The following is a 27,693-nucleotide window of genomic DNA, read 5'->3' as shown; positions in this document are numbered from 1 at the left end:
ATGCCACATGGGTCACCGGAGCTTCAGCGTTGACCCAGAGCTCCGGAGGGACCAAAACCAAATCTTGTGGCAAAGGTTAGGGACTAAAACCCACTTTTGCTCCGACGAGGGACGAAAATCAAGTATTTAGTAAAAGTTAGGGACCAAAAACTTATTTAAGCCTAAAAATAAGTCTCCTTTTGTATGTGTGGCCAAATGAATTTTGCACTAAATAGTCAATGCATATATACAATCACAGCCTTATTATACACTTAAATTCGCAAGAAATTAAATGAAGTACTATTTTATGGTTGACCTTACCTGTCAGATCAACGTGTCGGAGATAGTCAATCTTGCCCCCAATTAATTTCCTTAAGCTTTTTATGATAAGAAAACTCCAAAATGGGGAGGAGAAAAATAGACCTTCATTCTCCTTTATCCTTTTGATTCATATCATCATTAATTCAACGAGTTAATTATGCTTAGCTTAAGGGTACAAATAATGTGGACCACGTAATTAATGATGCCAAAAGTCAAAACTCTTATACTTAACCTTTACAACCCCTATATTTGTGCATGATGTGTATGTATTTCCCATGTTTAACTCCCGTTTTAATTGACTCTAATAATTTTGACATCATGTCATGTAAGCTAATAGTGTAATTGAATGGTCATGTCAAAGATAAGTACTGATCTTGAAATAGACTCCAATTCTACCATTTTGACATCATCATGCATGTCACTTCGTGTATGCAGGGCTGTGTAGGGGTTAGCCAAAATAGCAGGTAATTGCCTAAGACCCCAAAAATATTTAATATGTATATATGATATATTATTGTGATTTAAGAGAAATGAAATAATGAAAAATTAGGTATAACATTAATTACCACATGAGCAATGCAATTTAAGACCTTGACCTCTTGAATGATACAACTAATACCTACTTGACCTCATGCAACAGGAGATCAGTCACTCGGGAGGTCGACTAGATTCTAGTACCCGTACAGGCTGCTCCTTCTCTGACTATGTACGTAGTTTTCAGAACCAATTGACGATCATTTTCTAGAGGTTGGTAGAAGATGAGGAAGGAGGTGTCAACGGGATTCCTTCACTGCTTGTTCTGGGAATCCCTGAGTACGGACGACCAGGACAAGAACAGGGACGGATACCACCTGGGGTAACCGCTCCGGATGATGGTTGGATCCTAGACGATCACAAGAAGAGACAAGCACCCACTTGGGGCTTCCCTTCCAGGGCAATGATGTGGACCGATCACCACCGGTGAGACGATAACGTGGTCGGTTACACTCCGGGACGACCACGCCTATTCCCGCGCCCCCTCCGGAGCTGGCAACCAGGCTTGCCCCATAGTACATAACTATAGCTGGTCCCCACCGCATAGGGGTTGACCTAGGCCAACCACCCTACGAAACTAGGGTGGTTGGGCGCATATCCCGAGGTACCCTGGACCGTTAGATCGCTGCTTTGCGGCAGGAGAAGCAGAGAATCCAACGGCCTAGGGAGAACCAAGTACGAGCCATGCATGACGTTGCATGGCTCCAACCCTAGCTTCACTACGTGTATATAAAGGGGGATCCTCCTCGTTACTAAGGTAACTTACCCTTTTCATACCTTTACTTACTTTAGCATCGGAGTCCCTTGCAGGAGCCCCTCCCGGGAACGTCCAGCTCGAAGGCTCACCACCTCCCCGGCTTCACTCCGCTACCCCACTCCCACCGGGTAGCTACAATTTCGTCAATTTGAGAGCCACTAACGAGTCAATACTACCTACCTCCTTGTTCCATTCCAGTAGCGAAATACCTCGAGGTGCCAAGACTTTCCACATAAAGAATTGTCTATCTTTCTGTTCCCCAACATGTTCTCTCCGCAACAATATATATCTAGAGATGCAACCGACTTATCCTTCCTATCAGACCTTCCAGCATCATAATCAATTCATATACTTCACATCGTAGATGCCTTTAAATGATTAGATGCAGATGGCTTCAGCACCACCGACACGCGTGCCATATTTGATAATTTTGGTGACTGGATTATGACTTATGAGGAGCACCACTCCATGCATGTATGACAAGGTGGCTAGCTCTTCAGATGCTACTTATGAGTTCAATTTAAATATGACATTAGTCTCGCGTGGAGAGAAGAACCCCGGTAGAGGGTGAGAGAAGAGGAATCCAAATCAACAAGCCCGACACAGTCAACCCCGTGTGGTACCTATTTATTTTGACATCTTATAATGAGAGAGTTTTGATGATGTAATTTGAACAGATTTTAATAAAATAAATGTTTATTTCATGCAAACATATTAAAATCATATTTTATTTCGGTTGCAACTATGAACTGAATTAATTAAAACGTCTCACATGAGTTGAATTGTGTGCGTTTAGTTCTGAAATAAAAGCTAGTGACAAACAACTCACTAAGACTCCTCATGTGAGGAGTTTTTAGTTTTGACAATACGTCTTTAAAAGACATTGAGACGCCTTAATTTTATTGTGTAAAGATGGTTAGTATTATGCTTGCATATAGAAATTATTATCCAACATTTGTTGGGAGAGACATATCCACTTAATACATGTGTTCTTTGAGAGTCTCAAGAAGATTAGTCTCATAACTGCCGGTTGTAGGAGTAACTCATTTTCCTTTTCATGGCCGTGTAAACAGTAATGCAAGTAAAGCATATGCTTAAGGCCCCCAAATTTTTAAGGCCCCTTTTTATTATATTTTTTAAAATCTGTTATATAATTTGAAGGGAATTGCATGCCCATTGCCCAATTCGTATTTACATACTTACTTGATAAATGATCAGCTTAGCACTGTGTAAACTCAAACCTCAGCCAGAGTTAACACATTGGCCCCAAAGTTAGCAAATCGATGAAAATAAATGAATTTCAATTTGCACAATGTACAAAGGTGAATATCAATTTACAATGAGGTTATTCTTTGATTTTTATTTGAGTCAAAAAAATTAAAGCTTTAAATGAGGATGAACTGAAAAATAATACTCCCTCCGGTCCTATTTATAAGCAACAAAAAAAAAATTCACATAATTTAAGAAATGTAGTTAAACTAGATAAAATGCATTAAATATGTCTTAAATCAAAATAAACTTCCAAAATTGTCATTTGTTATTAGTGTTGGAAAGTAGGAAAGAGAGAGAATGATTAATGAGACACATTTTACAAATTAGAATTAATAAGGGCATTATTGAAAAAAAATAATTAATATAGCTCAAACTTTCATTTGGTTCTTATAAAAAGGACCAAAATTTTTCTTCTCTTTCATGCTTATAAATAGGACCGGAGGGAGTATTGTATTAATCTTGAAATTTGTGTAAGGTTTAATTTATTTTCATAATTGAAAGTACTACGAGAAGTAGGGGTGCACATGGGTCGGGTAGATTCAATGAACCCGCCCGATCTAACACAATCCAATGGAAAAAATGCGGGTTGGATTGGGTAAATGGATCAATTGGACGGATTTTATTACAATCCAATCAACTTCAGATCGGATATCGGATTTAATAACAATCCACCCAACCCAACCCGAAATCCAAACATACAATAATAATATATTATTTGATATATATTTTTAATAATTTTACCTATACAACTTCAAAATTCTAATACCCTAATTTTAATTCACGGTTTCACTTTACACAGTCTTCACTCTCTGTTTCAATTTTATTTGACATATCGGATAATGAAATACATCTAAATTCTAACTATCTATGTCATTGTCGTATTGATTAATTTGATTTCATTGTCGTGGTTGTTTTTCATGCTATTTGACTATATGCCATTTACGTAATACTATTTCATGCTATTTAGTACAAATGTTTTGTGTCCTTTTTAGGCTATATGGTACTATAACAAATTTACTAGTTTTTTCTATTTTTTTTCAATATTCTAAATTTATTATTATTTTAATATGTCGACCTGTGATGCATGGGTACAGCTGTTTTGGCCGCGTACCCGTACCAGGTAAGCATACGCTGTGGGTACGTACCCGTTCAAAAAAAAAATGGTTCCTGGCTCAAAATGACGACGTTTTGCCTTTTTTTTACATAATTTATTTATATTTAAATATTATGTACATTTTATTATATATTATATTTAAAAAAATATACATATATCTAACGTACCCGTACCCCTATTTTTTTAAAAATCGCGTACCACGTACCCAATACCGTACCCTTACCGGGTACCGTACCCGTACCCGTGCAACACAGATGTCGACCCAATCAACCCATCCGAACCAACCCAAAGATCGTCGGATTGGGTTGGATCGGGTCCGAAGGTAAAAATTCATGAAATCCAACCCAATCCAACCTAAACAATTTTGATCGGTTCGGATCTTAATTAGCCTAAAAATCCATCCAACCCAACTCATGTGCACCCCTAACGAGAAGTATTAACAAAAGAAATTAACACTACAATAGAAATATTAAGTTATGTTAAAACTTTAGATTCTTTTCCAAATGTATGTATTATCTATAGAATTTGTATTGACAATCCATGAAATGGTCACTACTGCTGAACAATATTTTTCAAAATTAAAATTGCTTAAATCATATCTAAGGTCAACAATTCTACAAGATAGATTAAATGAGTTACGAGTAGTTGTTTTATTTATTGAAAGCGAAATGCAAAATTTGTTTGATTATATAACTCTGATAAAATAAGCACCCCGCCAAACAAAACCTGTCTTTCTCTTCCCTCCGAATCAATAAAGAAGGAAGCTCGTTATAGGACGGTTTTATATACTATGTGCTCCTTCTCTTCACATCATCAATTCAGAATCAGAGGAGTGTAGGAGCATCAAACTTCACAGTACCCTCCTACTTGTCAACTCTTGTAAGTGCTTTTTCCCCTCACTTGTGTTTTTGTTTCAGTGCTTCATGTAGTACACTTTCTCATTTCTCAAAAACACAAAAACTGTCACACACACACTAGTCTGTGACTAGCAGCAGTAATGCCTTTGACCCACTTCTCAATAATGTTCTACTTTGTGGTTTGTTTTGTTCTATGCTGTTATCTCTCTGTTCTGTTCTGTTTTTGGTTCTTTCCACTTTATCAAAAAAGCCTTCCGATTTGGTCTCTCTTGTTTCATTTTCACTATCTTTTTCTTTCGTTTCTTTGCTGATTTTGCTGGTTCAGAAAAGGTACACCTTTTGAGCCAACTTTGAATCTAATCACAAACCTTGAGAAGCAAAGAATAGAAAGAGAGAAACATTTTGGTTCTATAACTAGAGTTTGTAAAGGGATATTCCTCATAACAGAAGAAAAAGGATGAACCTGGCCTTTTCTTCAACCTCTTTCTTCCTTTTTGTTTAAGCTGTCTCTGTTTCTCCTGCAACTGGGTCTATAATATTGCCGTTGAAAACTCCTCAATTCTAATTTAAGGTTTAAAACAATAACTTCGTTTTCACATATAAGAAAAGAGGGGGGAAATATCATAGTCCAGACTTGTTTGTTGTTTTTTGCCCTTAGTAGCTTCCTCTAGTTAATATTAAATTTCCTAAGTTTAATATAAAAAATCTCAACATGGATTGGGATATTCAATAATCCCCATCATTGCTTGCTATTAAACCTTCACCACATGAGTTCTCATGCCATTTCGATTCTCTCTGTCTTTTAATTTGGTGTTGTCTTGTTTGGTTCAGCCGGAGAGGAGCAATGAAGACAGAGTTGAAGAAGAAGATATCTAAGGTATGTGTATGTCATGCCATTCTCATGTGTGTGCCTTATTGTGCTCTGCTAGTGGGGATACATACATGTTCATCTCTCTGATCCAAAGTTTTGTTTTGATTGGTTTTACATTTTGGGTTGCAGTCTTCATGGCCTAAATTGGATGTGAAGAAGTGGCTGAATACCAAGAGTGGCGATGACAAGTTTCAGTCAGATTACTACTCTATAGCAGGTTAACTTTGGTTTCTTATGTTAATCTTCTTGTTCTTCCATTTTTGGTCACATTCTATGTTTCACTAATAAAATTATGTGTGTAAGTTTTAAAAAATTAAATTCTTATTGATATAACATAATTTGATTGATGAGACGGAAAATGAGAACATATGTCACAGATAATTTCAACCATGTGTTCTGAGTTGAAACGTGAGGTTTTTTCTTCCATGGACCCAAGGGTTGGAATGGTTCTTCGTGGAATTTGAGGGACAGAAATGTGCTGCTGAATGGAAAGTGTCTTTTTGAATCATCATATAATACTTTGAATGATTTTGAAAACTTTAATTTTGTATAATCTTGATTTTACAAATTTTATTTATTTTAAATTTTTTATTAATGAATTGATTTTAAAAGGGACGATGATATTATTTGAATAAGTTACTAAAGTGTTGGTCCAATGATAAATAAGTCAAATCCCATAAAAATGAAAGCATAAATTTGAATATCGAAAATACATTTATTAGGAAGAAAAACGGACATGCATCAAAAATAAAAAAAAATGTTATTGAACAATTTTATTTGCAATTATTTTTAGATAAATAGGTACATAATGAATATAAATTTTATGTGGGAAATTTTTGTTGTCCACCCATTTAATTTACTGCTAAGATTTATAGTATATTTGGGTTTTACTTTCAAAATTTTCACGATTAATTTTACTTTTTTTTTATTCCTTTTACATTAGAATCAATTATACTCTTTCAATTAGTTTTCTTTCAACAAAAAAAATCTATTGTATATCTAAATATATATAATTAATATATTTTATTTACCATGTGTTTCTTATATGCTAAAATTAATTTATAGAAAAATAATTTTAACTTATGAATTATTTTTTTTTGGTTACGGCACACAAAACCGTTTATATTATTATCAAAAATTTATGAAATGTGTGAGAATACAAGTTTTGTCATAAAACTAAAAGTAGTATAACCAAGATAAAATGTTTTACAAAGCTTTAATTAAAATTTAATTATTAAATATGTAAATAAGTTTTACATTGTTATCCAATTAGAGTTAATCAATTTTTATGTCATAATTAAATTTAAAAATATTTATAAAATCAATTTTTATGTCATAATTAAATTTAAAAATATTTATAAGAAAAGATTAAAGATGTGACTAAATGCATGTGTAAAACTCTTTACCCTTAAAGCGTGTAAATTAAAACCTTTTAAATGGAGTATGTTTTAATATGTTAGCACATTATAATTAATTAAAATAATAGAAAAACTAAAAGGTAAAGTGGACAGATGGGATTAAAGTTGTAATGTCGACGAATTAAATTAAATTCTAAAAACAATAAAATATTTACTTCCATCCAAATTTCTGAAAAAAATATTATCAAAAAATCTTGGCAAATCATGATATTTAGTATATCCTAATCCACGTTTCTCTCCACAAACCTGCTAGTGGGTTTGTAAACATGCTAACATGGGGAGATAAAACAAAATTAAGAAAATGACTTGAATCAAGGTTAGCTTAGCTAGTATGCCAAATACCAATTTGTTTCATCTCATTCTTTTGCCCTGGACCTGCCACGTGGCCTGGTGGCTTATTTTCTGGAAACCAAATAGGTCTATGATTAATTGAACTTGCAGGTGGGGCAGCAACACATTGTCTGCATTTGTATTAGAAGAATGAAAAGAAAAAAGTTACTAATATCTTGTACTTATTTAATAATTGGTTAGGCTAATAGGCTTTATATGTACTGATTTAGGGGTTTGTTTATAATTTAATTTTGATAGAGGGGTGGTTGACGGATGCTGCAGCCAATGGAATGAAACATTCGGTAATTGGAAAAGAAGGACCACCACCTGTCACTCACACTGACATGCTCATTAGTAGGTAAACATACCCATTATACATGTTTATTGAATATTGATTGTGAACTATGATCTGATTAAGGGTCTAAGCTATATAATCATGGTCCTATTTGAGTTCTAGAGGTTTCTTAATTTGACTTGGAAAAACGTAACTATGGAACGCGTGGTGTGTAGGATGTTTGTGGGAACATGGAATGTGGGAGGAAAGTCACCAAACGAGGAATTGAACTTGAAGGATTGGTTGATGCTGCCTTCACCAGCTGAAATCTATGTCATTGGGTATGTTTTTCTCTCTTTTCCCATTATATTCCGAATATTCGCAGCTTCCTATTCACACCACCACTTGTGTAGTGTGTGTTTTTTTTTTTTGCACATTCTTATTTATTTACTCACTTCAAGGAGACATTTTTAGTTTCAATAACCACAAACCCTACCCTCATAATTACTGTCAGTTTTTCACAAATTCAAAGTATTCCATCTAGCTCATGTCAGTGACTGAGAGTGACCCAGAATTCTAGATGAGGAAATACCGATAATAACTTTCTCATGTTAATGTTACATTTCAGTATCAAAAGAATCAAACGATACCTCAAATTTTGTTCTTATAATGAAGACCAGAGCTAGTAAATATTTTCTGATGCTAATATTTTTTTATTTCATTTGATCTTAGGTTCCAAGAAATTATCCCACTAAATGCAGGGAACGTGCTTGGGCCAGAAGACAGTGGCCCAGCAGGGAAGTGGCTGGGACTCATTCGTGAAGCCTTGAACTCTAGCCCAAGTGAGAAGCAACACTATTGCCTAGTAGCAAGCAAGCAAATGGTGGGTATCTTCTTGTGCGTGTGGGTACGAAGGGATATTTACAAGCACGTCACCAATTTAAAACTCTCATGCGTTGGTAGAGGCATCATGGGTTATCTAGGAAATAAGGTTCGTTGCTTCAATTTCCTTATATATTATAGTTTTATTTCCATTGAAGCAATCCATTTGGTTCGCAAACCGGCGATCCAAACCTGCCTCATCGGCGGGTTGGGTTGATCGAAATTCAGTTTGCGTAAACCTAAATTAGATAGATCAAATTCATTCCGCCTACGTGTCAAATTGCTTCACATCAGGTATAGTTAGGTCTATGATACACGAAAAGGTTGTGGACCAATCACATCCTCCGTATTTAAAAAGAAAAAAATGAAAATATAAATTATTTTTGTTGTGGACCAATCACATCCTTCATGTATGATACATTGTGGGTATCATAGAAACCACCTTTTTTTTATAAATGTTGAAGAGTTGAATTTCCTCGATCCACTATTTATACTTGTTATAAGTAGATTATTGTAACATTTTCAATAGAGAAATTCTATCTTTTCTCATTTTTCATTTTGTATTAGTCTAAAATCCTACCAACCAACTTAATCCACTTTCCTAACAACCCGTAGCGAATCAGTTTAGATGGTTGGACTGACCCATTTTGGTAGCTCTATTCCAATTAAGAAAGAGTGGACATGTCTATAAGTTGTTATTCGATTTTCACCAGGGTATTCTCATAACTGATAAATGCAAGATTAATCTTTCACCGCATTATTAGCGCGTTAAGCGGCAATGACATTTTCCGTAAGTTTTAGTTGTTTCATCAGATGTTGAAATGATATCATTTTGCAATACTATAAATTAAGTGGCATACATGCATTACTACACATGATTATTTATAATTTTGTTTTGTTGTTGGTTAATTAACAGGGCTCAGTATCAATTAGCATGACATTGTACAACAGCACCTTTTGCTTTGTGTGCACCCACTTGGCCTCCGGAGAGAAAGATGGTGATGAGATGCGAAGAAATTTAGACGTATCAGAAATCTTGAAGAAAACTAAATTTTCTCCCTTGTTTCCTCAAACCATTATGGAACATGAGTATGTTCCTTTTTCTCTGTGATTTGTGAAAGAATCTAATTATTCACAATTTTTAATATATTTCCCCTATATGCCTTTCGTTTCTGACCTTGATATTTTTTTGGCATATGAAGTAATATTATTTGGCTTGGGGATTTGAATTATCGGCTTGCCGCCGGTTACAATGATACACATGAGCTGCTTAAGAAAAAAAATTGGCCGGCCCTGTTGGAGAAGGATCAGGTATTTTTTTTCGTATACAAAATTTCAACATGAGAAAATACGAGAAATTTCTTCAAAGCGTATTCTTAATCATGTCCTAATTGTTCCACTTGCAGCTAAGAATAGAGCAGAGAGCTGGTCGAGTATTCAAAGAATGGAAAGAAGGGAATATACATTTTGCTCCTACTTACAAATATTTATTCAATTCTGACCAGTATGTTGCCCAAACCTCCAAGTCCAAGCAAAAACGTAGGACTCCGGCATGGTAAGATTATATCATTATTTTATCAAAACTATACTTCTTATATATCCATGCACATAGGAAATGTTTGTATATTATGTCTAATTGCCACTTGTTTTTTATATGCTTTATGCTCTGTGATCGATGCATGGTGATATGACTTATAGAGGAATTAAATATATCTCCAATTGAACATATATAATTAAGCATCTTCACTCGGTTGATTATGAAATTTGCATTTCTTTATAAATTAGTCGGAGATGCCTTTGAAAAGGGTTTGCCTTGTAATGTATAAACTAGTAAGTTACCCGTGCGGTTGCACGGGTCGCAGTCGGCCGACCGCGTTAATTTTACTTAACAATCTTAATCTAAAATATTATATATATATATATATATTAAAATTTTCAAAATAAAGGAAGTAAAAAATATATATTTGTATTAAAAATAAACATAATGTTTGAGCTTAATCTATAATATAACTACATAGAAAAAGTTTGATTTAGTTGATGACAAATTTAAAATGCGCCAATATTTTTTTGAGTTTCTTTTAGTAACTAATCTCTATATAATATAAAAAAAATTATATAAAATTTTTTATAAAATATAATTTTTGTTAGCATAGCTATTATCCTCGTTGGTTAATGAAATTATTTACTTAAACATTAAAAAAATTTAGAATAAAATTACTGTAAATTAAATCTGTATACATGAAGATAAAACTAATCTCTATATTACATACGATTCATTATGTAAGAATTGTAAAACTTATTTATGAAATTATTTTACTTTATTTACCATTGAAAAAATAATTTAAATATTGAAAAAATTATTGATGATAAATGTTAATGAAAAATAACTATGTAAAAATCAAGATATAATTAATCTCTATATAATATACAAATTCACAATGTAAGATTTTTTTAAAAAATTAACTATTTTAGTTAGCAAAGAAATTTTCCCCGTTGATTAATGAAAATATTTATTAAACATTGAAAAATAATATATTATTTTAGAAAAATAATATAAAGTATAATGAAATGATTTATTTAAACAATGATAGAATTATTTATAATGAATGCTAATGTAAAAGATATAATTAATCTCTATATAATATGAAATTTCATTTTATTCAGAAAACAAATGAAATTTCATAATGTAAGAATTTTTAAAAAATTCCTTACTATTTTACTTAGCATAGATACTTTCCCCGTTGATTAATGAAAATGTTTATTGAAACATTGACAAAATAATTTATAAGTTAAGCCAAATAATTTAAATTATACCCCAGACTGTGACATTGAACACGCCCTATATTACTAATAAATATTATTAATTTTTTTTATGAATTACATATAAATTGAAGTTTTTTAGATAAAACAATTATATATATAGAAATACTTGAGTAAAACTTTGATTAAGTTGTGAGAAATTTATGGCTGGTGTTCTTTAGTTATTTTTTTTTACCAATATATTTCTCCAATTCACTCATTTATAATAACTTTATAATTTTTTTATAAGAATATAATAAATTTATAATTACCTATAAACTATTTTGACTTTACTTTTCATAAGTTGAGCAAATAATTATATATGTACCTTTAATTTAGAAGTTTATTTGAAAATCAAATTATTTGCATATATTTACTTCATATTATATATTTACTTTTTACCTAATTTTAACTATAATTTGAAATCTTTTTACCCCGTAGAATAATATACAAAAAAATTCCATGTAATTATTCTGATTTATGTGATGAAGACCAAGGACTTTCCTAGTAGTGCAGTTCTTAAAGATCAACCTTTCAATCTAGGGATTTAAGAATCACTTTTAATGAAATTACTTTTTTTAACAATGAAAAAAAATTAGTTAAATATTTATTAGTTAAGAAAAACTATGCTTTTTGTTAGCATAGATGTTTCTCCCGTTGATTAATTAAATTATCAATTTAAACATTGAAAAAACTTTATTTATAATAAAACTTAATGTAAATTAAAAATCAATTTTTTTTAACGACCACTTGACAAATTAGAAGAGAGAAGCAATAGCTTATTGAGAAAAGTGACCGTTCCAAATATGAGTTTTTTGAGAACCCAGTTAAAAAAAAGTGAGCGCAAGAAAGAAAAAAACAATTAATCTATATTTTATCTGGTAGTAGAATTGCTTGGCACAATTAATTACACATAAGAGAAACATGGAAAAATTGGCAAAGAACCATAAAAAAGCTATTCAGAATAAACTTTCAAGTCATAAACTTGAAGATATAATAACAAAAAGAAATAATACACCAGAAGGTTTTTTAACATACTGCAATCCATCATTAAAGAACTTGAAAAGTAACTATTAAATAAATTGACCAATAACTAAATTTTGGACAGGTCCTTATGTTAAGGTAAGAGGAAAATTATAAAGTTGACTCCTATAATCTACTCTTTAGTTAGAGGTAGATTGGACAGGCCAAGAAAAGGTAGTAAGCTCTTTTTTTATTTTCCTTCTTCTTAAAGAATAAACCTGTATAAAAGAACAATAATTCAGATTGAAAGCAAAATGAAATAAATACTGTGTACGCATAATCCAAATGAATTGATTAAATCATAACCAAAATAAATAATCAAAATTAAGTTTATCAATGACTGCCCAAAAGAGACTAAAGCTATTAAAAACTCCAAGTTAGCCCACAATATTCAAAGACGTGTTCCCATAAACATCACATTTGTAACTTTGCATTTGAAGATCTCAATGGCTAAGACATATTCATAGAAGATGCATTATATCCATTTAGTGGTGAAAAAAATCAAGCTTGTTTTAAAACATTTGCAATCCCTCCACCAATAATGAAATTTGAACAACGTATGTAATAGCAAGCACTGAAACAAAACAGGACAAGAGTTAATTTACTAACATAATGTGCTCTTACGCTAGCTTGTCCAAATGTTTATGAGGTTCGTTAAAGATTATATTTTCAACACTTACTACTAATTTCTGTTGCTCCTTTTTCATATGATGAATAGGTAATGCAGACAATAAATAAGAAAACGCATATCTAAATAAGTAACCCAAAATGATATCTAAAGAACTTCCAATTTTCAAGAAAACACATATCTAAATAAGAAAACACTGGCCATATCTAAAGAAGTAACTCAATTTGGTACTAAGTAACCGAAAATGATACTATGTAACTCAATTTGATTTTTCAAGAACTTCCAGTTCTGGAAAAGCTAAAGTATGCTGGTAGTTTCCAACTTCAACTAAAAATCAACAGTAGATCAGATTAGTATCATAGTATGGGTAGAATGAAATATTGAGATTTCAATAGAGTATAAAGACGAGTTTTTCTAAAGATCAGATTAGTAATAAAGAAAGGTACACAAAATACATAGTATAAAGATGCTTACTATGGTGATAATAACTGATAACAACACAAACAAAACATGACATGAGAGTAAACTTAACATTGGAGGATAATAAATCTATAAAATAAAATAAATCATGAAAAATAGTCAAAATTTAGACCATGATTTAAATTTAATGTTGACAATCATAGCACATGATAGTAATATGTCATCATTGCAGTTATTAGCTTGAGTAGTTGAAACAATACAGCTGAAACAAATTGTAAAACTGTACATTATTAGCATGAGTAGTAAAAACATATTAAAGAGCAAATGCAGCTTCTATCTTGAGAATGAACTAACCTTAGAGTTGAGGGATTCTGTTTGTCAAACCACTGCTGATCATCTTTCGTCCTGTCAACCCAGGGATTCAGTTCTGTCGCGCAAAATAGAGAAATTGAATAGTCAACCAAGAAATAAATAACCCTTTTGGCTTTCAAAGGAAGAACATAAACATAGGAAGAAGAGCAAAAGAGGAATAGTAGAAAAAAAATCAAATCTTTTACTGCACATAACATAAGCAAAACTAACACCATGCTACAATCATACTTTCCTTAGATGCATCCATGAAAGTAAGCATATAAGCTTGAGAAAATATATTAGATGAGATAGAAAACTAAAGAAAGAAGAATCGGGCAAAAAGAAACCAAAAGAAAGATGTGATTATAAAGATGAAGTCCAATCAATACTAATATCTAATTTGCTCAACTTCAACAATGCTAAAATCTAATGAAATCTCTTGCCAGCCTCCAAGAGATAAATTGTTTGAAATATATATGCTTTAACGGTACCCACTTCATTATAGAAAATTAGAACAAAATCCAATACATAAGAAGATGAATACCAAGGATTGTAGCGGGAAATCATGAAAAAAATTAAGCTCAAAACATCATATCTAAGCATATTAGGTTTTTGAAGACCAATTTTTTTTCAGAAATAAAAGAAGATAATAACTAAAATTAAAAAGGCACCTTGGTTATCTGTGAGATACCCATCTTTAACCAGCAACATAAGTAGGAACACTAATGAGATTCCCAATTCAAATCACAATGTAACAGACATAAACTAAAAGATTTTAGCAGCAAGGAAGACAATTCATTATCGCAATTAGAATTGTCTAAAAAAAACGAATAAGATGAAAATGATTTACCTTGCATCAGATCCAGATAGAGATTCCACGGGTTTGGGTGGCTGAGATCTTAAGAGAGGTTTCAAGCAGCAGCAAATCCTCTTGCACTGACCTTTTCAGGTAGAGTTCAATTCAAAGTTGAAGAGAAGAAGATTAAGATGAGAGATGCGTTGTAGAAGACCAAGAAAGAAGTACAACAGATGGATTTTGGTGTTCTTCTAGCAGAGAAGTGAAAATTTAGATACAAATCCAATTTTTTATTATTTCTCTTTCTAAGATAAGATGTCAGACCTCAGCACCTTTTTCAATACAAATTTTTGAGTTTGTTTAAAATCAATAAGATTAGATGAGTAAGACAGGAAACTGGAGAGGGAAATTCAAAGATACAGAGCGGGAACTAAAAAGAAGAAGAAAACTTAAAATAATTCAAAAATATGAGAGAAGGACACGTAACCCAGTTAGGGGTTTCTTTTCTAAGAGTATATTGATTTACTTGCCACTTGCATTGTTTATAATGCAGAATTAGTCAACCATGAGCATGAGGTTTAAACAAACTGTATCATGTGAAATCATTGTCAACATTCATTTTATGATATCATCAAAATGGTTAATGATGGGGTATGTGACAGGCCCATCAACTTCAGAGATTAATTATATCCAGTAGTTTTTTATCATTTTCAATATAAACCACATGAAATAAAAATACAGAAAATTTTGGGTAGGCCTTCACTGATCAATCACAGAAAAATAGACCACAAAAAAAACACATGAAACCTCCATGGCTCCAACCGTTATTATTGACCAATCACATAGATCCTCACTGAAATACAATTCAATCTTAATCAAATAATTGCTTTTCTTTTGACAATAAAGAAAAAGATAAATGTTATGAGTTTAGCAGACTCTTAAAAAATTGGGTAGGCCAACTGGACCAAAATTTTCTGTATGCAAATGATGTATCAATTTCTTATTTCCCATGAAATTGTCATGTTCAAAATTTTATGAGTAGTTGGGGTTCAGTTCTCAATGTATGTGAATGGAAAAAAAATTACTCAGTTCCTTATCAGTTAACGCATTGATCGTAAGACGATGATTACCATAGGCGGTGAAAATATTTTATTTAAGACCCAATTTTTTTGTTATGAGTGCGATAGGAAATGAACAATTGACAAACATAATATTTCAACCTAGAAGTTAAATTAAATATGTATAGCTCTATCTAAAAAATAAAATCATTGGCTCTACTTTCTTAATTATATCTCAATAGTAGGATATAATGATTTTCTATTTCTGCACACCTTAATTAAACCAAATTGCTTCTCTATGAGATTATTTCTCTGATGTTCTAGTTATCTTTCCTTAATCAATTCTCGCAACTGAATTAATAAAAATTTGTTTCTTTGTAACAAAATAAAAGGTGTGACCGGATTCTGTGGAAGGGGGAAGGCCTTGAGCAATTGTGGTACCAGCGTGGAGAGTCCAAATTCTCAGACCACAGGCCTGTGTATTCACTCTTCTCAGTTCATGTCAACTTAATCTCATCAAGGCCATGCTCATCTAGACCCTTCACAAATGCTGCAGCATCATGTGCTGCAAAAGTTCAGGCAGAGGAGCAGCTCTTGTTGCTAACCAGGGCACAAAAAATTGCATAGACAATGACCAATTTCCAAGAAAGTGAAAAACTGACATGACCACCAAGTAGCAATGTTCCCTGACACAAGTGTGAAGAAGCATGGTTAATGTTCCTTGCATTTTTTGGGACAGGAAGAAACAAAGTTTCATGACTAAAATATGTTACATGCGAGTCTTGGCATCCACCTTTTTGGTTTGAGCTAACAATGATTAGAAAGAAAGGCATGGTGGAGGTGAATCATTCATTGACAGCAGAGGAATGAAATTAAGTAACAGAACAGATAGGCCTATAAAAAAAAAAGTAACAGAACAGACAGAAGCATGCGTGTTCTATTCATTCTTTTGTGTATTATATTTATGGGTGTCATTGGAGGCTGAGCTTTTGATAAAAGTTGTATCAGCTTGGCTCTCTTCATAATGTTTGCTTCCTAGGAATGATTTTTATTCTTTGCTAATCAGGAATGGTGGGACTCATCGCCGTCCAAAGTTGTAGATTTATAATTGATGAAGATCTTTATCAGTTTAGTTATCAATATATGATATCCAATGTAACACATGTAGTGCAGTTCACCATGATATACATTCCAACTCATTGTAATGCTGGATTTTGTTTACTTTTGTTCAATAATTGATTTGATCTAATTAATCTAGGACTCGGCACTTTACCAAAATTAATATCCATTATGTCTTTAAAAAATCAACTGTCACTTGTACTATGTTGAGTTATAAATATGGTAAAACAAGTCTCACATATTGTTCAATACGATAAATGAAAAGGGAGATTAAGGAAGTTCTTGAAGAAGTCTCACATTACTTATGATGGTAATCAAATGCGGATGCAAATGCAATATATTGGACCCAAGTTCTTTATTTGAAGTTGCATGACTCGAAAACATTCTTAAGTTTGTTTTGTGTTTCTTCTCTATCTCTTTGTAACGTGTGGCTTAGCAAGGGAGGTTTTCTTGGTGGACATTGAACGGAAAATCTAGACACGCATGGTGTTTATGATAACTAGCATGGAGTATAATTCAACACTTGAGTCTGCGGTAGATACGGTACCTTAACATATGATTGGAAACACCATAATCCAAATTAGGTATGAGAAGCTTGTTCTAGTTTGACGTCCGAGCATCGTGACGCATGGTTGATTCCAAATTTTATAATTATTTTTCATCATTTTCAACAACAAAAACAATTTACTGATTTTTCACATTTCTTTTATTTAAGGCTTAATTGCACTTTTCGTCCCTGATTTATACCCCTTGTGCAATTTTGGTCCCCTTTATTTAAAACGAGCAATTTTTGTACACTAAAGATCAATTTGTGACAATTGGGTCCTTCAATCAGTTTTCGTCCAATTCCAAACAGATTTTTCATACGTGGCATTCATTCATGACGTGGCCCTAACACATTTTACCACTTAGATGCCACTAGGACTCCACGTAATAAAAAGTAAAATTAATTAAAATTTAAAAATTAGTTAACTTTAATTCTAATCAAATTCTTGATCTCTAATCGACCTCCATCTTCATCTGCAATGAATTAACAACAGCAAAAAAGTCTGGGAACAAATTTAGAAGCAACACCAACAAGCTATAGGAATTCCAGGAACATACACCCAAGTGAAGAAACCAAAAAAATTATCCAGAAAGAACAACAAATCTAACATCAACCATTATCTTCATCTTCATGTTCATCTGGAAAACATCAAAAATCTTTTCCCATTACCCAGAAAACCACCCCGAAAACCCCTTCTCACCACCGCTCCGATCTCCTCCGGTCGCTGCATCACCATCAGACCTCCACCACGCTGCTACCTCATGCCCTGCCGAGCCACGCCATGTTGAGGGGTCGTGGAGCATCGCTGCCAAATCAAAAAATTAAACCCTCATCTCCCATCCACCCTATGCAAACCCATCAAGAGATTGTGGGATTGAGAAAGAAAATAGGGGAAGCTTGCGGCGGAGATGAGGACGAATTGAAGGATCTGAGCAGCTCCTTGTCGTACTCGCCGAGCAAGTTCGTTTCCCTGTTGGATCTGGTTCCCCAAGACAAGCAAAACGGGAACAAAAAGTTGCAGATCCTGAAGTTAATAACCAAAGGGTGAAGATGGGGTTGGGGGTGTGAGGTTGGGGATGAGGGCTGTGGCGCGGTGTGAATAATTAGCTAGTGGAGATGTGAAAATTTTTAGCAGCAAATTGAACTGGGTAATGTGAAAAATGAAGAAAAAAGTGAAAATGATGATAAGATGAGGAGGGGGAGGATGAAGATGCACGATGGAGGATACAGGGGAGTTAGGATGACGGTGGCTGGGGGAAATTGGGATTAGGGTTCTATATTTTTTATTTTATTCTGTATTTAATTTATTTTACTTTATTTATTTTATTTATTTGATGATGTGTCATTCATGGTGGTGTAATAAGCAAAAAAAAGGGAATCAAAATAAGAATATTCCGTTTAAAATTGGATGGAGGCTAACGGTGGACCTAATTGTCACATTCTAATTTTTGGTGTACCAAAATTGCTCCTTTTAAACAAAAGGGATCAAAATTGCACAAGAGGTATAGATCAGGGACGAAAAGTGCAATTAAGCCTTTATTTAATTAACTCAACCCGCTAGTTAGCCCGCCAACTCGTGGCGAGCCAGGCTAAATTTATATTTCCTGACTCGTCAAGATACAGGTTAACTTAACCCAATCCGTTTTCAACTCAATTCGTGACGGGTCATGCCCATATGGGCCGGGCTGGCTGTATTCACAGCTCTAGTTTTGATCATTAGCTTTGTGTGTTAGCCTAGCAAAGATCCAACAGAAACCTATGATGAAGTCATGTACGGCAGAGATGAGGCACATGGATGATGAAGCTCCTGACACAAAGAACTCGATCACGCCACGCGTACGGAAGAGATCATGTCTCATGATGCCATCGTGCGGAGCACCATCGTTCAACATTTCCGACAAACACAAAATCCTCAAAATCTATTACTAGTTTACTGCTACTGTTACTCCCTCCCCTTCCTCTTAGAGATCTTGCCGTCTTCATTGGATGATGATCCTTCAGTTCTAGGTTTCACATTCTCATTGTCAATGCTGCACCACAACAATAATCATGGTATGAATCAAACAACTCATGTTAATGTTTTTCTCTTCCTAACATGTTAGATTGTATGTTCAACCCTATGCTGCAATTGCATTTGCTTACTTCAATGACCCCATTTTTTTAGTTTTATGTTTTTTACTTTTTGAGTAAGCAAAGATGTGATTTTTAATCTTGCATGTTTGATTTTCATTGCTTGGTATTTAGTTGTAGTTGATTTTTGTGTGCTCATTGGCAGGCTAGAAGGAGTGAGTGGCATAGCAATTCTCAGATGCTGTCTTGAAGTGCTTCTTATGAGCTTACTTGGAAGTTTAATCACTGTAGGTTTTTTGTTGTAGAAAGTGTGATTGAGCTAGATTTGCTGATCAAGGAAGAGTTTGCTGCCAAGAAGGGAAATGGTATGTTTAGCAATCTATTGCATGCAACTTGTGGTTTTGAGATGCATCTTGAAATGGACATTGTTGTCCAATGTCTATAGATATGGTTTGCTTCACACTTTTGCTGTTTGAGTTTTGAGTGTGTCCAATTGTTTTGTGGGGCTATATGTTATCTGCGTTTTCTGTTGCATATGCTTTGTGGTCCATGTCTAACGACAAACAAAACTTTGAGTCAGAAGTATGTGCAAGAAGGTTTAGTGATTTACCATTAGTACTTTTTAGTTTTACTGTAAAAGGGAACTTTCCGTCCAAAATAAAGAATGTTCATGAGGTGAGGATAAGATTACATGGGATGATGGGGGCCTTCCTTGTCTAGTAACAACATTCCTACATATGTTTTGGTTCTTGGAAAGCAAGAGGGCAAGGATAGGTCTAGTAAGGAAAATTTGTATAGTGGTAAAGAAATTTACCATTATATTCTAGTTAGATAAATGTTAATGGAGTTCCCTGTATATGTTAGTTGCATGATTTAGTAAATTTTAAATAGAAACGTACATATATGCTTTTGGATATACATTATGGCGAACCACTTCCCTGTACTTTTATTTGCATGACATTCCAGGCATTAATTACCAAGTGGTCTTATCTATCGGAAGATATGCTCTTGTAGAGTTCGGTTCTGTTATTGATAGTCGAAACATACGAGTGTCATTAAAAAAGGAAGGTTATGTGAGACAGTTTAATAGCCACCATGTTGAATCTTGTATGACATTGACAAGGACATTTTTTTTCATTTCCTTCTTTTGTAGCTATTGCTATATCAGGAATTTATGATTAAATTTGTTGCTACTTGAATGTAACTTTTGTTGAAATATTTGCTTTTGTCATGTGTGTTAGTCTGATGCTAGTTGAGAGTGTTTTCATGTGCTAAGTGTTTTTTTATGCGAACACGTTTTGGTTCCAGATCTATTGTTAGTATAATTTAAGATAAGGGGTCCTGGAAAGGTTTAAGAGGGACATGTAATTTTCTTTCCATGGTTTTTTAGTAGCATTGGTATTTTTTATTTTTTTCCCTCTTCGTGATAAGATGCATGCTATAGTTTTTTTAACTGTAGCACAGACTTAGTGTCAGCACTTTTCTCTTTGAAAATATTAGTCAGTGAACCTTTCTAAATAACTTTTTGTGACAGTCTTTCAACAATCAAGCATTTTGGATGGGAAAGAGCCCTGAGTATTTGGACGATGGTGACATGACACATGATAGTTGTTCTAGAATGGATTCCAAGCGTGCTCATCAGGGGTTCATGGATGACCCTTCAGTGGACCTGTTTCCAAATAAGAAACAGGCAGTAGATGCTCCGATGAATTTATCATCAGGAATGCTCAATTCCAATACTTCTTCATGGGGAAACTCCTCTGGATTTCACTCTTTTACTGATCATTTTACTGAACAACTATTTCACCCAGATGCTGCATCTGTGAATTGTGAAAACGCGAACATTTGCCCTCTTAGCACCGATAATGAGTTGAGTCTGGAAAGAAAGGATATTGTGGATCCTTTCAGGAATGATTCCTCATTTGGTTTATCCATGTCAACTACATTAGATGATCCTCAATCAGTATTTAATCATGATGGAATTTCAAAAGTCAAAGTTAACGAGGTTAAGGAGTCTGAGAATGTCATGTCTGTTCCGGGTAATAATCCCTATGATAGGGGAGCTAGTAACAGTGTGTCAAATCCTCATGCATACGAGGGAGGCGATAATTCCATATCAATGAGTCTCCCCTACAACAAAGGGGATGCCAGTATATTGTTTACGGGTGATGCTTATGACAGGACAAATAACAATTTATTGACAATGGGTCAAACTTACAATGAGGGGGATCGCAACTTACCTATACATGCAATATACAAAGAGATCTGTCATACGATATCAATGGATCAAGGATTCAGTATGGTGGATAGTAATGTGATGTCTATTCCTCAAGCTTACAACAAGGCCCAAAACAATTCTATGTTAAGTAACCACTTATTTAGTGAGGTTGAGAATGGCACCATAGCGATGGGTAGCACTGATCACCAGAGAGAAAATGACATGCCATTTGTTTCTCATTCATATAATAAAGGAGAGAGCACTATCATATCCTTTGGTGGCTGTGATGATGATGATCCAACTTCTAGTTTATTCCTTTCCAACTACGGACTTTTGATGGGTCAAGCACCTTCACATAAGCCAGAAGCTGTGAATGCTAATGAGTTTGTTATATCTAGCTCTAATTTACCTTCAAGTACGGCTCAAACATCTGCCCTTGAAACTGAAAATGTTCCCCAAACAAGAGACGAGATAAAAGTGTCTAAGAAAGCTACTTCTAACAACTTCCCTTCCAATGTCAGAAGTTTGCTGTCCACTGGTATGCTGGATGGTGTCTCTGTAAAGTATAAAGCATGGTCACGGGAGGTAAAAAATTTAGTATTCATGAGTTCATCTTTCAACAGTAGCTTATCTTTGATCAAATGTCTGGTTCTTCCTATGCTTGATAGAAGGAACTTCGAGGTGTTATAAAAGGTGCTGGGTATTTGTGCAGCTGCCAATCTTGTAATTTTTCGAAGGTAAGTTTGGCTAATCATCAGAGAAGAGAATCCTTTTCGAGCAAAATAGATGTCTCTGACGAATACTAATGTTTCTTCAGGTTATTAATGCGTATGAGTTCGAACGACATGCTGGTTGCAAGACAAAGCACCCCAATAATCATATTTACTTTGAGAATGGGAAAACTATATACGGGGTTGTGCAAGAGCTTAGGAGCACTCCACAGAATATGTTATTTGAAGTTATTCAGACTATAACCGGTTCTCCTATCAATCAGAAATCCTTCCGCGTTTGGAAAGGTATTATATTGCATCTCGTTCTGTTAGTTATGTGTGTTTTGAATGTGTCTGACATCTTTGTGTTGATCTAATATGCTTAATCTGAGTAAAAAGTAAAAAATCCTTCCTTCTCATTTTGGGTCTTCCTTCCTCCTTCACAGAATCCTTTTTGGCTGCAGCACGTGAACTCCAACGCATATGCGGAAAAGATGAAGTAACACAATTGTTATAAACAAGCAATTTTGAGTTGTAAGATAGAACAATCCTTGTGTTCATAGGAGTAATGTTTTAATACACCTTTTGCTGACTGGTTGTCAACCATAGAGTTTTGAATCCTTTTCCCAATTCAGGATAACTTGGTCTTTTGGAGGTCATGGCTGCATACATGATTTGTTGTCATGGACTTACTAATACAACAAAATCTTCAGTTATGTTCCCATTCATGTATTTAATGGATTTAATGGCAAAGGATTTTGTTCACCAAAACCTTATCCAAGCGGTCTTCATTGGCAGTTTCTTAATGAACCTTTACCATTTTCTTCTGCTGATTGGAGAATGAAATTTTTGTATAATTTCATTAGATACACTTATCAATTCAGGGCTCCAACTGAAGGTTTTTAGTTGATTATGATTAGTTTATTGCTGCTGTTAATACTTTGAGATACAGCTTTGCCACAATTTGAAAGTTTGCAATACTTTTTCTTAGTTATCTTCCTGCCTTATTGAGATGCCTTACAACAGTTAAGAAACTCTGCTCTCTTAGATCCTAACTGAAAGAACAAACTAGGAACAAACACAACTAGCTTGAATGCCCTAGAAAAGTTGAAACTTAAATGGTAATTGATGAGCATTCTTCGTTCTTGTTCATCTGGGGTTGTGATTCCAGCTCCAAAAATTACTGAATGTTGATGACCTCGTGAGTACAGTGTTCGTTCTTAGCGCTTCCCTCATCTACAGTTTGCTTCTCCGGCAATGTAAGCTCCTGAAGAGTTGGATTTGGAGGAGTGTAGTCTTTGCTTTTACCCCACACCACAAGGTACAGGCCCAAACAAATGATTATGGCACCAATCACTCTGCAAAATACACCAAATAACACGTTTAGAATTTTTTTGACAATTGATTATAAAGTCAGAATATGTGGAGAAGCTTATGTTAGTAGTTTATGGGTTCCATAATTGATTCTAGGTATCAGGCACTCGGTGCATGTTCGGATACATGATGAAAAACCACAGTGAAGTCAATCACAGTGGACAACCTCGAAAGCTACAGGAAGTTGTTTCTGTGCACCGGGATTTGGCTCAGCATGTACTTGCATGTACTAAGTAGATCTAAACATGCTAGAGTTCATTAGTTGCTTTTCATAATTTAGTTCTTTGGCATTTAATTTCATCATGTTAGTATGTTGTTGCTAGTGTTCTTCTTCTACTTGAGTTTCATGATTGATTACCTTCCAAGTAACATTTGCTCGGCGAGAATGAAGTAGCCCATGATTGCCACAATCACCATGCACAAGGGACTGAATGCTGTCACGAAGACTGGGCCTTTAGTTTTCAACACTACTCCTTGCAAGTAGTAACCAATTCCTGAGCACACTATGCCCTGCATGCCAATAATTTCTAAATTTAATTACTTTATATAGTTATCTTAATAAAAATAGTGTTAGTGGGCACACTTTTAAGACATGGATTGGATGGATGAGCACATCTTATCCATATCCTTTACTAAACAATTATTCGTTAAATTTGACTACTTTTCTTTTGCTTTTCTATGTAACACAACTCTCACTACACACAAAAGCTTTACAATGTAGACTTTGATTGTAGAATTGGTTTATTGGCTCAATGACTTATTTGTATAGTTATTATACTCTATTATAATTTGAGTAGTTTGGTTGGGGGGCTTACAGTGTAGACTGAAGTTAGCAGCCTTATATCCAATTTCAGAGACCAAACTGAAGGGTTATCCCTCTCCATAATCACACCCACTACAGCACCTTCAATTGTTCCAAATAGGCATATCAATGAGGAAAGAGAGAGTGCAGCAGGGTAGGTTTTAAGAGTAATAGCCTTGAAAAAAGATTCAAAACTGTGTTAGTACATGATCAATTTCTTGTTCAAAGTTTCATTATTGAATAATGACTCATAAATCATAATGTTAACTTACTTGGAGAATCACAAAACAAGCCCAACTAAAGCATCCAATTACGATCATTATGGATCCTGCTACTGCATGTTGAGTATTGGGCCCACTGTTATGTTGATTGTTAATGTTGCTTCCGTGGGTCCCAAAAAGTACTGGGCCCTTCATCAGGGTCATGACCATGGCACCAGAAACCGTTGCAAGAGTTCCCACCACCTTTGCTTGGCTACGTATAGTTTTCATTTTTATCTTCTCAAGCCTGAATAAAGTAGAGAAGTTGTCTTTCCTTATTAGGTATAGAAATTCTAAATATGGACAAAATTTTAAAAAGAGAGTAAAACCAAAATAATTTGATGATTTATTCAACAACAAGAAACCAAAATAAATTGGTGATTTTGTAATTTAAAACTGAAACCAGAAAAACAAAAATAGAAAATAAAAATAAATACCAATTTCGAGCTGGGAAGCAAGATCAAAAATGTGTATATCTCATTGGATTTGTCATTTGTGGATCCTTTTCGGTGACATGACCACCGAAAGAGAAACGTCCAAAATATATTTAAGACGATCTCATATCATCAACGAGGATCCACTCAATCATTATTTACCTAAGAACTTTGTCTATCATTATTTACCTAAGAATTTCGTCTGAGCAAAGAATTTTATCCAAACACTCAACTACAATCATTTTAAGGCCGTTTTTTACCATCACAAAATGGAAAGTTAAGAAAGAACATAAAACGCAATCGTGGCACCACCACAACGGCATTTTATGCTTCTTCTTTTTTGTACCTTTTCATTTTACGGTAGTCAAAAAACTGTAATAAAAAAAGTGGGTGTCAGTAAGTGTTGGGCCAATTTGTGGTTCACAAATCTTTTTCTATTCATCATGTTTAGTTACCTAAGAATGCAGGCAAAGATAAAGGTAATGGCAGGAAGGATGTTGGTCATGGCAACAGCAAAAGTTGCAGTTGTGTACTTCATGCCCAAAAAATACAAATTCTGGTCAATAACTGGCCTGCAAATAAGAAGGTAAAACCTTATTAGACTGGTTATTTTCCAATTTTAGAAGAATGTGCTGAGAGATGTATAGGAAATTACTCTAGCGCGCTGAGCGCCACAATCTTCATAAAAATTGACAATGTCATCTTGGGCCTTACTTTCCTGTTTTAACAAAAACAAAGCACAATGCAACTTCAATTTCATGCTCACACAAAGAGAGAAACAAAACAAAGTAGGAGTCTAAAGCTAAAATCACAGCGGACAGACAAAAAACTAACTGAAATTGTTTTTGTCCACCATAATTTTTGCAGAAAGACAGAGAAAGTGAGAGAGGTACTTCTCAAAATACAATGCGAAAGGCGCGATGACAAGGAACGCAACAGCGTGGCGGTACACGACGAAGACGTAGTTGCTCATCCCTTTGTTCATTGCAGCCTTGGACAGAATATCCATGACTGCATATCCGCACTGTAAGGACACAACAGCTAAGACCGGTTTTGCTCTTCCGAACCAACTTTGTTGTGTTTGTTGGTTCTCCATTATCTCTTGTTAGATAGAGCTTTAATTTAACAACCTGAGTGAAGAATGAAATAGAATAACGTAGGAGGCTCATATTTATATCCAAGAGAGTGACGTAGGAAACTTGTTGGCAATTTCAAAATCAGTTGTAGCTAGTAGTGTCCACTACGTACGTACACATAATTAACAATTCCGTTATTTCATCTTTCACGCAAATCAATGGAGTTAAAACGTGAAAATCACAGTCTAACACATTTCCCTCCTGGGATTTCTTTAAATTAGGAAAATGAATTCTAAACACCCTACATTGTTAGCATTCAATTGACATATAAATGCAATTTCTAGCTGTCTAAAACCATCACTAATGTGGAAAATTACAAAAAAAAAAAATTATTGGAAATTAAATTTTACAAGTACATTCCGAAAACTTTAAAATGTATTTTATATGTTACATTTCACATTTTAATTTCTGGAATATATTTTTAAAAAACATTTCAAATTTTAATTTCTTGTAGGAGTTTTTGTGACAAAGAACATAAGTGACAGATCAAAACCGTAAAAAAAATGTGTATGTTGATTGAATATGCTTGTATGAGGTAGGTAGCTTCTACTTTCAATTATATACATGTTGGAACCAAACAAGCATTGAATGCTATTCTATAAATATACTTCAGATTGTGAGTCAATAATGTAACCGATCGAACATTGAATGCTATTAATTGAAGTTGTTAAGTAATCCCTCCGTTCCTAATCTTTTGTTGTTTTAACTTTTGGCCTAAATTCCAAAACTTTTGTTGTTTTACAAATCCAATGCATTTTTTCTCAATTTATTCCATATATACCCTCATTTAATACTACACCTCTCGCCTACCACCTCTTATTTTCACCAATCAAAATCATAACAAATTTCTTAACCAATAACTATAATTCTCTCTCTTCACTATAAGAGAACATTAAATAGGGGTGCTTATGTCAACAAATATATCAATGATTGCACTCTTAAACAATGTGCATAACCTTAAACAACAAAAGATCAGGAACGGAGGGAGTAATTGGAATACCTATCTTTAGATAAAATATGAATCAGTTTATTGAAAGTTAATCACAAAGGACTATTGTACGTTAAGCTCGAAATTTCACCAGAGACGAAAAGATAAAGGAAAAGGTGATGTCGAGAAATAACCATATCCATAGCCATTGAAAGTCATAAAACAAGGGTATATCGACAAAATATGGATGTCGCCATCAACCACTGGAAATATGTTTTTACGACAAAGCCACTTGAAAAGGAAAAATCAACCAAGCGGTTACCACCAACGCTCCACTTCAAAACGTGAGATTATGGAGAACATGGGTAAAGGCAGAGTGAGCGGGAAACTAAAGCTAGATCGTGGGTAGCT

General features: G+C 34.1%; 3 protein-coding genes and 1 long non-coding RNA gene across 5 annotated transcripts; 2 read left to right on the top strand and 2 right to left on the bottom strand.

Moving 5' to 3' along the window:
• The first annotated feature begins 4,711 nt into the window (after positions 1-4,711).
• Positions 4,712-16,905, top strand: LOC130717937 (type I inositol polyphosphate 5-phosphatase 8). Its single transcript, XM_057568351.1, has 10 exons — positions 4,712-4,856; positions 5,666-5,711; positions 5,835-5,922; positions 7,712-7,811; positions 7,964-8,068; positions 8,460-8,718; positions 9,526-9,698; positions 9,812-9,920; positions 10,016-10,164; positions 16,077-16,905. The coding sequence occupies exons 2-10, from the start codon at positions 5,679-5,681 to the stop codon at positions 16,309-16,311; spliced, it is 1,251 nt and encodes a 416-aa protein (XP_057424334.1). The 5' UTR covers positions 4,712-4,856; positions 5,666-5,678; the 3' UTR covers positions 16,312-16,905.
• LOC130717938 (uncharacterized) lies at positions 12,379-14,957 on the bottom strand. Its single transcript, XR_009012454.1, has 3 exons — positions 14,681-14,957; positions 13,834-13,906; positions 12,379-12,649 (listed from the first exon to the last, which is right to left on the bottom strand). It is a non-coding gene; the product is annotated as an uncharacterized LOC130717938 (long non-coding RNA).
• A 2,232-nt stretch (positions 16,906-19,137) lies between the features above and the next one.
• Positions 19,138-23,124, top strand: LOC130718320 (uncharacterized). Of its 2 annotated transcripts, none has more exons than XM_057568898.1 (6): positions 19,138-19,402; positions 19,626-19,785; positions 20,955-22,223; positions 22,310-22,375; positions 22,456-22,654; positions 22,795-23,124. In XM_057568898.1, the coding sequence occupies exons 2-6, from the start codon at positions 19,783-19,785 to the stop codon at positions 22,863-22,865; spliced, it is 1,608 nt and encodes a 535-aa protein (XP_057424881.1). In that variant the 5' UTR covers positions 19,138-19,402; positions 19,626-19,782; the 3' UTR covers positions 22,866-23,124. The 2 variants fall into 2 exon arrangements, with proteins under 2 accessions (XP_057424881.1, XP_057424880.1); XM_057568897.1 differs by having other exon boundaries at positions 19,142-19,402; positions 22,307-22,375.
• Positions 23,125-23,301: 177 nt separating this feature from the next.
• Positions 23,302-26,361, bottom strand: LOC130718322 (WAT1-related protein At2g37460-like). The gene is made up of 7 exons (XM_057568899.1): positions 26,112-26,361; positions 25,874-25,936; positions 25,674-25,790; positions 24,797-25,031; positions 24,538-24,699; positions 24,081-24,232; positions 23,302-23,706 (listed from the first exon to the last, which is right to left on the bottom strand). The coding sequence occupies exons 1-7, from the start codon at positions 26,312-26,314 to the stop codon at positions 23,529-23,531; spliced, it is 1,110 nt and encodes a 369-aa protein (XP_057424882.1). The 5' UTR covers positions 26,315-26,361; the 3' UTR covers positions 23,302-23,528.
• Between the last annotated feature and the right edge of the window lie 1,332 nt (positions 26,362-27,693).

Source organism: Lotus japonicus, chromosome 5 (assembly GCF_012489685.1).
Source record: "Lotus japonicus ecotype B-129 chromosome 5, LjGifu_v1.2".
NCBI classification, from domain to species: domain Eukaryota; kingdom Viridiplantae; phylum Streptophyta; class Magnoliopsida; order Fabales; family Fabaceae; genus Lotus; species Lotus japonicus.
This window is presented reverse-complemented; position numbering and strand designations above follow the sequence as displayed.

Excerpts from the sequence above, each read along its gene's own strand:
- LOC130718322 (XM_057568899.1), bottom strand. The coding sequence starts at position 26,314 with ATGGAGAACCAACAAACACAACAAAGTTGGTTCGGAAGAGCAAAACCG. Across the intron at positions 25,791-25,873 it reads GTGGCGCTCAGCGCGCTAGA|GCCAGTTATTGACCAGAATT; the intron begins GTAATTTCCTAT and ends TCTTATTTGCAG. Across the intron at positions 23,707-24,080 it reads GAGCAAATGTTACTTGGAAG|AGTGATTGGTGCCATAATCA; the intron begins GTAATCAATCAT and ends TGTATTTTGCAG.
- LOC130718320 (XM_057568897.1), top strand. Across the intron at positions 22,376-22,455 it reads AATCTTGTAATTTTTCGAAG|GTTATTAATGCGTATGAGTT; the intron begins GTAAGTTTGGCT and ends ATGTTTCTTCAG. Across the intron at positions 22,655-22,794 it reads ATCCTTCCGCGTTTGGAAAG|AATCCTTTTTGGCTGCAGCA; the intron begins GTATTATATTGC and ends CCTCCTTCACAG.
- LOC130717937 (XM_057568351.1), top strand. The coding sequence starts at position 5,679 with ATGAAGACAGAGTTGAAGAAGAAGATATCTAAG. Across the intron at positions 5,712-5,834 it reads TGAAGAAGAAGATATCTAAG|TCTTCATGGCCTAAATTGGA; the intron begins GTATGTGTATGT and ends TTTGGGTTGCAG. Across the intron at positions 9,699-9,811 it reads CAAACCATTATGGAACATGA|TAATATTATTTGGCTTGGGG; the intron begins GTATGTTCCTTT and ends TGGCATATGAAG.